The following is a 9,469-nucleotide window of genomic DNA, read 5'->3' as shown; positions in this document are numbered from 1 at the left end:
TTATTAGCTAATTTTTAATTATTAAAATTTTTTAATTTTAAAAAAATATTTAAAATAATAAAAAATACATAAAATTCTTAACTAATTAAAACTCAAATGATTAAAACTATGATCATAGACCCCTTTAGGTCACCCCCAAAACTGTGACGATAAACCCTCTTAGGCCACCCTTCCGAAAAATTGTGACCATAGATCCTTTTTGGTCACTGTAAAAAATCGTGACCATAGACACCTTTAGGTCACTCCAAAACCGTGACCATAGATCCTTTTAGGCCACCCTTCCAAAAAATCGTAACCATAGCCCCTTTTTGGTCACTGAAAAAAAACCGTGACCTTGCTCCCTTTAGGCCACCCCCCAAAACCGTGACCATAGACTCTTTTAGGCCACTCCCAAAACCGTGACCATAGACCCCTTTAGGTCACCCCGAAAACCGTGACCATAGCTCCTTTTTTGTCACTGTAAAAAACCGTGACCATAGACCCCTTTAGGTCACCCCCAAAACCGTGACCATAGACTCTTTTAGGCCACCCCCAAAACCGTGACCATAGACCCCTTTAGGTCACCCCCCAAAACCGTGACCATAGACCCTTTTAGGTCACCCTTTTTAAAAAACCGTGACCATAGCTCTTTTTTGGTCACTGTAAAAAACCATGACCATAGACCCCTTTAGGTCACCCCCAAAACCGTGACCATAGACCCTTTTAGGCTACCCCCAAAACCGTGACCATAGACCCTTTTAGGCCACCCCCCAAAACCGTGACCATAGACCCTTTTAGGTCACCCTTTTTTGAAAAACCGTGACCATAGACCCTTTTTGGTCACTGTAAAAAACCGTGACCACAGATCCATTTAGGTCACCCCTCAAAACCATGACCATAGACCCTTTTAGGCCACCCTTTTTTAGAAAACCGTGACCATAGGTACTCTATGGTCACCCTTTCTAAAAAAACCGTGACCATAGCCTTTTTTTTGGTCACCCTAAAAAACCGTGACCATAGAGGGTCTATGGTCACAGTTTTTTACCGTGACCAAAAAAACCGTGGCCATAGACCCAAAATGTTGTAGTGCCACCCGCCTTTTTAGGAGCCATCACTACCTTCCATCTCACTAGTGGCATCCCGACCCTCCCATCCTCTTTACTCCATAAGAACTGCCTTTGTAAGGAGATCAACTTCTCTGCTACTGCCTTTGGCATCTTATACAAACTGAGATAGTATATAGGCAGGCTATTAAGGACAGATTTAATGAGTATCAGCTTACCCGCTTTATTTAGGCTTTTTGCTTGCCATAGACTCAGCTTTGCTTCCACCTTATCAATCACTGGTTTCCACGTCTTAACTAGCCTCGGATTTGCTCCCAAAGAGATCCCAAGGTACTGACAGGGAGTGCTTGCTCCTTACATCCCAGTAAGAGACACATCTTACGCGTCCACTGCTGTTCACAATTAACTGGAATGAAGCTGGACTTATCAAAGTTAATATTCAAACCAAACATCAGCTCGACGCAACGCAGTAGGCGCTTGTAATTCCTTATGGTCTCTTACTCCGGAGGGTAGAAAAGTATAGTATCATCCGCAAACTGTAAGTTTGACAACTCGATGTTATCGCGACCAACCAACAGCGGCGATATGCGCCCATTCCTCACCACCTCCCCGATCATTCTATGAAGCACATCGACAACCAGGACAAACAGAAATGGTGTTGTAGACCCCTTTCCATTTTGAAAGGTTTAGCGGGAGATCCATTTATAAGAACTGACATAGATGCAGAACATACACACTCTTGAATCCACCCCCGCCACCGATGTCCAAAGCCCATCTTCTGCAGCACTATATCCACAAAGCTCTATTTGACCTTATCATAAGTCTTTTGAAAATCCAGTTTAATTATCGCTGAGCTCCGTTTTCTTGCCTTTAGCCAGTGCACTGTTTCACAAGCTATCAAAGCCCCATTGTGAATTTTCCTGCCATGCACAAATACACTCTGAGTCTCGCCCACTAGACCTGGCATCACTTTCCGCATCCTCGGAACCAACACCTTAGATATGACCTTATAGACACAACCCACCATACTAATCGGCCGAAGGTCTTTTATCTCTGTAGCTCCAACAAATTTCGGAGTCAGCGCCACCCACGTGACATTCGAACCCGTAGGTTACACAGCTGATTAGAAGAACCCCATCACTGCTTCCATGAACTTCCTCCCAACTTCTTCCCAGCACTTCTTTATAAAATTCATGTTATACCCATCGCTTCCTGGTGCTTTTGCTGACTCACAATCCCACACTGCAGCCTTTATTTCTTCAGCACTCGGCATCAACTCCAGCTCTGTTGCCTCCTCCTCAGTTATTTGCCGTACCAGACCTTCCCAAAATCCTATATTTGGTGATGGCTCCTGAGGATACAACTCCTTATAGAAATCAACTATTGCAACCTTAATCCGAGACTATTGCCGCACTAATCGTCCATGGATCCTTAAGGCATCGATCCGATTGTTCCTCCTATGAGCCAATGCTAGATTGTGGAAGTATCTAGTGTTTTTATCCATCTCCTTAGCATGCTTGGACCGTGACATCTGCTTCCAATGTACTTCCTTCCTGATATACCATTTTTTACAGAAGCTTACTAGTGCCTTTTTTCTCGCTTCCGAAGTTCCATCACACACTCCATTGCTCACCAAGTCATCCACTTTCCTGATCTCCTCTTCAAACTTATTAATCCTCATATCCACATCTCCAAAATGCTCTCTATGCCATCTGCCCAACGGACCCGTCAAAGCCTTTAAATTGTCCAAGAATCGAACTTCCCCTAGGCTCCTTCACTCCTCTCTCACCATCCTCAAAAACCCATCATGAGTAAACCATGAATCCAGACTCCGAAAGGGTCGCGGTCCCCCTCCCAACCTTGTGACATTTATAATCAGAGGACAATGGTCTGACAATCCTCTTGGACCTCCTCTTAATCTTGTTTCAGGAAACTCTTCTAACCACTCCAAACTAACCAGTACTCTATCAATACGACTACATGACTGGCCTCTGAACCAAGTGAACCTACAATCAGTTAAACTTAGGTCTACTAGCTCCATATCGTGAATCCAAGCTTTAAACTCTGTTGCAGACCTCGGCAACGAAATAGCCCCTTGCATCTCTTCCACCTGAACAATCTCATTGAAATCCCCCATAAAACAGAAAGGAACTTGACATAAACCAGCCAAAAAGCTCAACTCTTCCCATACAACAAGCTTGTCCTCCCTAACATGCTCACCATATACTATACAGAACGCACACCGAAAATTATTCTTTAACAGCATTCCATCCACACATAACCACCTAGCCCCTTTATAACAGTTGCTTAATTTAAACACCGTTGCATCCCACATCAACAACAGGCCTCCCGACGCTCCTTCCGCTTCCACAAACTCCCACCCTACTACATCATTACCCCACAGTTGTACTACATCGAATTTAGTCATCATCTCTTTTTTTGTCTCTATCAAGCCTAGGATATACACATTGAATTTTTTTCGAAATTTTTTTACCATACTCAACTTACCAATCCCCGCCAACCTCCGAACATTCCATGATGCAAAACTCATTTTAAAAAATTGGTACACACCTTTTTCTTAATTTTCGGGCGACTTCATTGAACTTTCTCTTTGTGTTTAGCCTGCTTCTTCTTCAGTGCTATTTTCTCATTTTGTGCCTGTAATATTGCCATGATATCCCCTTCCTCATTGTATAACATAGCTCCAGATTCCACAGCTAAGTCCCAATTCTTTTGCTTTTCTTGCATTTTCTCTGTTCTTTTGATAGCAGATGTTTCAGAGCCAGCATCACTGTCAATCTCAAATTGTTCATCCAAACCAGCTACCGCTCCCCCAATTCCCGACTGCTCCAACTGACCACGTGCTCCAACTGTAGCTGGGTTGCTATCCAAGTTACCCTGGGTCATAAATTTTTGGCCTTGGCACCAATCATCGCAGCGTGCGTCCGCATTCACGCCCGAATCAACAGCCCAATCACGTCGTCACTTGTCATCAACCTTATCAGTTTCAACAACCCCAGAACAGCCGCCTCTATGACTGCCGACCACCCTCCTACCGTCGACCTGGCGCGAAACCACCACACCCAATTCCCCGGTCGCCTGACTCAAGCCCAAGTTGTAACACCCTAATTAGTCTAAGCCTTACCTCGCGTCGTAAAGCCAAGGTCAATCAGAGATTACGACAGTTCTAAACTCATACATATATATAGAAAGAATAGTATAATCTAGAAGTCCGATGAAAGATATAGCTCAAAAACAGAATTTCGAAGCACAAACGTACTAACGGAGCTACTAGCTTAAGGCATAAGAAACAGAGAAGATATAACAAAAGATAAGTATATAATATCATAGGGAACTAGTCACGACTCGCGGAGTTTAAGCGGCTAGCCATATACTAATATACAAAACCATACAGTGAAAACAGCTTATACAAGTTTTGTTCTCTCAAATACATGCCTCTAGGCAAAACAAAATACAAAAGGAGAGATGTATAAACAAAATAAACCAAAAATAACTCCAAAATGATCCAATATTCTCCGCTCCTGTCACCAACCAAAGCAACTCACCGAGGTGGGTTGCGACCTGCATCTGAAAAACACAACAACAATATGGTATGAGAACCGGCGGTTCTCAGTATGATAACAGTTCCCAGTGATATAGGATATAAGACCCCGGGACGCCAAAGGCAATCCTAAGCTTCATATCAATCACAAGATTCAACTTAAAGTATTCTAAAACATTTAAGCATAATATACCAACTTGACTTAAATAAACCAGGTTATCTATCTTTAGGGATTTCTATTCTAACCAAACGCCGCTGTCCCACAGCCTTCACCAACCGATCCTCCATGCGATCCCATCGCCATCGCCTTCCGAACCTCCTCAATCCCAGCAGAAAACACAGATAATGTTCAAAGCAAGTAAAGCACAAGTAGTAGCATATATGGCAAATAATTCAGATAGCAAGTAATCATGTTATTCAATTAGGCAAACCATTACAAGTAGACAAAGCATACAAGCAGATAGGAAATGCATATTATGAATGCCTGCCCTACTGGCTGTGATATCACATTGTCGGTTCAACTGCCAACCCGACACATCTCCATGGAGACGTTGCCCTTCGGATTTCTCATCTGGGGACCCCGAGATATAGTGCCCGGATCACTGTCCAGGTACCGGCGCCTGCTCGCCCTATAGATCCGAAGGGATGCGAGCGGGATATTCTTGCCTCAGACCTCACATCTCAACGTAAGCGGGATTAACCACCGTCCTTACGCCGCCGCCGCTACATCGACAGGCGGGATTAACCACCGTCCCTGCCAGGCGCATGGCGTCTCAAAATATCATGTAAAAATATTATTTCAATGGTTTTCAAAAGTATTTTCAGCATACATAGATCCATCACTTCAATCCGAGTCCCCGACTCATCTCAACCACTGTCCCTTTATAACTCAGTTTCCAAATACCAAAAGCCTATCATTCCTCATCTCATATACCAATCATCCTTCACCTAACGTCAAACCATTCTCAGCACACCAGAAACCTAGGCCTCCATTTTCTAATTTACCTTAAAATCATGTACTAGAGCCCTTAATTTATATCCCATGTTCTAATACTCAAAACTAGGCCCAAACGTCTTAAAATGTTGTTATAGAAGTTTACAACCTTGTTGAAAAGGTAAAATAGTTGAAAACAAATAAATTTTTGAGGAATAGGACGTGTGCACCCGCACATATCAGAAGTAATGAAATTCTGCAACTTTGGAAAATTTCAGATTTTTAACACCAACTTTACCAACAAATCCTCATCAACAACAATAAATCATACATCCCTCATCAACCTGTATAATCATTAAATTCCAACAACATCATTATTCATCATCAATCATTAAATACCAACAACCTCATCAACAACACTAATCATCAATATTCATTAACACCAATAATTCTCCATAATTATCCTTAATCACAATATTCCAAGGATACCAACAATTAACATCAATTTACACATAATCATTCATACACCAACAACATTCAATCCTATCTTAGGGTCAACTAGCCTAAGTGTCCATGAATATTATATACTACATAGAGGAAACTGAAACCATACCTTGGCCGACTCCCTTTATGCACCCAAACTCAAAATGAGCACCAACAAGCTTCCAACCACAATCCAAGCTTTCAAATCCACTCCAACAAGCACAAATAAGTTCCAAAAGCTCCCAAAGCCACAATAATCAAACTATATACATATAAATCACCACAAATCAACCTAGGGTTCAACATAAGCATAATCTCACAAGGGTTTAAGAGATTTTACCTTTTTCAACAGATTTGATAACACAAATCCAAAGCTAAGCAAGGATTAGAGCAAACCTAAACATCCAAAATCACAAAAATTCATTTAACCCAAAACTCTAATAAAACCTGAAATTTTGAAGAGAGAAACTGGGAAGATTTCGTGATTACCTTGAGGGTTTCTTGGGTGGGTTTTGTAGAGCTCTTCACAAGGAACGCGTAGCTGCAAAGAGTGCGGCGATCGGAGCTCCGTAGCTCAAGATATGAGCTTGGAAAGTTTGAAGTGAATAGTAACAATGGTGAAAAGCTCTCACCTCTCTCCTCACTTCAGCTGCTGTTGTGTTTAGGTTATGAGGGTGAAAGTGGCTGAAATGTATTCATTTAAGTGTATTTATATGTTGGGCTTGGGCCCAACTTGGGCCCGATCCAACCCGTTAGCGTTTTTAGCCCGTTTGGCCTAACTTCGGGCCAAATCTTTAAAATTAAAGCCCGGTTTTCCATTTCTAATGTTTTTCTAAGGTTTTTTGACGGTTTTCACTTTTCTCGTACGGTACCAGGCAGACTTGAACCGGTTCAACCGGTTTAACTGCTGGTTCGTGATTTTTCACGGTTTTTCGTAGAAAGCACATTTTCTGACTCAGAAAGACTCACTGAGTCCAAAAATCACCTTTAAATCCCCAAATTCTCTCTCTAACTTTTTGGAATCTAATTTGGGCAATTAATCACTTAATTAACCGGTTGATTAGTTGCGGTTCTTACACAAGTTGCCGTTCAGATCTGGAGTGGTACCACCGAGTTCTCCCTCCCGACCCTCCCTTCCAGTCATCGCTACCAGTAACGCCGTTCGTCTGTCAGCAGAGATCCCGTCCTCCGTCTCCCGAATCGACCTTCCATCGCTTCCAGAGGTAAGACTCGGCCGACCCCCTTCTTCCCCGTATAGCACTGCATGACCCGGCAACCGTCCTCCCTCCGCTTCAGCTGAATCAGTCCCCCCTCGCATCGGTACTCGTCCCGACCGGCCAGGCTTCTTCGCCTGCTTGTGATGGCTACGCCGCCTTGGAAGAACTCACCGCCGGCAGTCCTCTTCTCCTCAAGCACACCAGCACCCGGTGCGACCCGACAGAACCCCTCCTCCACAATGTAGTTAGCCTGGCCTATCTCCTACATCCCATCACTCTCATCAAGTGGGCTACAGATCTTTAGGCCCAAGTGCACCTCCTTAGCCTTAGTTAGCAAAGTTTGGGCTTTAGATCTATTAGGAATAAAAGAATTTTGACTTGGACCCACCCACCTCCTAACACTAGTGATATCTACTCCAGCCTCTGTACCGTGAGCCAAATCCCAGGATAAAGTTCTCTCCGAATCATCATCCGCATCATGAGCTAGGTACCCCGTAAATCCAACTTTCGTCAAATTAAGATCATACTCCTTAACTTTAGTCCTTGCCATTTTCAAATTCAAAAGTTCGTTACTCCACTCATTCAAATCTTCCGAAGAAATTACTACACTACCCATTATTTGCTCCGCCTCCCTTACCAGTAACGTCATCAACTCCGCCGCTGCATCCCAGGTCTGCCGCCGCTCCTGACTAAAATTTCCCGCAACAGGATTCGCCCGTCCTACATTAGCACAACCTCCTCCAATTACAGAGCTCTGGTTACCTCCCATCCCACCCTTCATCGCATATTCCAATGAAGCAGAAGCCCCACTTTCCATCTCTGAGACAAAGACGTCAAACAACTCCGTGCCTACAGAAATGCGGACCCTTTCATGAATAACTTCAAACTTACACGTATCAATCAACACCCAACCAACACTAAACGATGAGCATGAGATTGTCACAGGATCACAGACCACCACATCTACCCACTGTTTGCCAATCAAGCGGAACGTAGCTTCGGACCACACATGAATCGAAACTCTGATACACTGAATCCAGAGTCGTCTCCTATCACACCGATCAACCTCACTCCATCTACCAACACGATAGAAGAACTTCAAAAGCCCATTCATGTTAAATGTGAGCGCCTCGTCTGTGTTGCGAGTACTGTCAAAGATTAACAAGGCTTTGTAAGCCCCCAACTCACAAACCTTCACTACATGAGGCCCTTCCGATCAAGCTATCTCGTTCAACAAACGAAAATCAATAGTTTTCAAAGTACTCCCAACAATACTTCGGTGCAGCCAATCCAAATTATTTTCCGCCATTGTAACCTGTATGACCCTTACACCCGGTCCCTCTCTATCAATCGGCCAACACCTTCTCTGGGGGTCATTCTCATGTTCCATGCGTTCCTTACCATTCAAGTGATCATTGGTTTGAGCAGGATGTAACCCGCAATCAGTCACCATTTCTACCACCGGACTCGCATTCTTCTCATGAACATTCCCCCGATCAGCCATCCTAGTGTCTATATCTATCCTTAACCCATCACTATCCAATATCGTCTTCCCCTTCGAGACATTTCTCCTGAACCTGGCCTCGCCGATGAAGAGCTCCTTTCCCCTTAAGCACATACGATTCATCTCTGAAATAGCCTTCAAGGCTCCACCCTTAGTCATATAACGGATGAACGCAAACAAGTACACCACCCCGTGTCTCAGCTTCCTGGAAAGGTAAATGTCATTGATTCTCCCCGTCTATGAGAACAATCTAAACAATTCCTTCTTTGATATGTCTCCTGGTAACTGGTCAACAAATATGGTGAAAGAGTCCTGTGCCAAACGAAGAAACGCTTCTCGGTTCTAAACCCTTGGATCCGTACCTAGATGTCGGTCATGCCTAGCCCTACCATGCCCGGTGTTTCCCCACCACTCTCTCTGTCGCTCACTCATTTGATTACTTTTTGTTATATGTTATTCAGGATAACCTACGAAGGAGTTGACTTATTATATAAACCACGATACCCTACAGCGATTTCTTCACAATGTGGCTGCTTGGAAAATGCCTATGTGTGTGTTTGGCAAACGCGTTGTAGAAAAGAGAAGTGATTCCACCTCTGAACACACGTTCACGTGAAGCTAAAATTTGTCGCTTCTGCGTTCATGTTCATGATGGCTGGTTACTGTTGGGAAATTAGATGAGAAATTTAGTTCATATAATATATGTTGTTGGTGTTATGAAATTTT

The 9,469-nt window shown here is 43.5% G+C and overlaps 1 protein-coding gene across 1 annotated transcript; it reads right to left on the bottom strand.

The window, feature by feature from the left end:
- Nucleotides 2,167-3,471, bottom strand: LOC107607311. The gene is made up of 3 exons (XM_016309278.1): nt 2,903-3,471; nt 2,458-2,755; nt 2,167-2,394 (listed from the first exon to the last, which is right to left on the bottom strand). The coding sequence occupies exons 1-3, from the start codon at nt 3,469-3,471 to the stop codon at nt 2,167-2,169; spliced, it is 1,095 nt and encodes a 364-aa protein (XP_016164764.1).

The sequence above is a fragment of the Arachis ipaensis genome, chromosome B07 (genome assembly GCF_000816755.2).
Source record: "Arachis ipaensis cultivar K30076 chromosome B07, Araip1.1, whole genome shotgun sequence".
NCBI lineage: Eukaryota > Viridiplantae > Streptophyta > Magnoliopsida > Fabales > Fabaceae > Arachis > Arachis ipaensis.
This window is presented reverse-complemented; position numbering and strand designations above follow the sequence as displayed.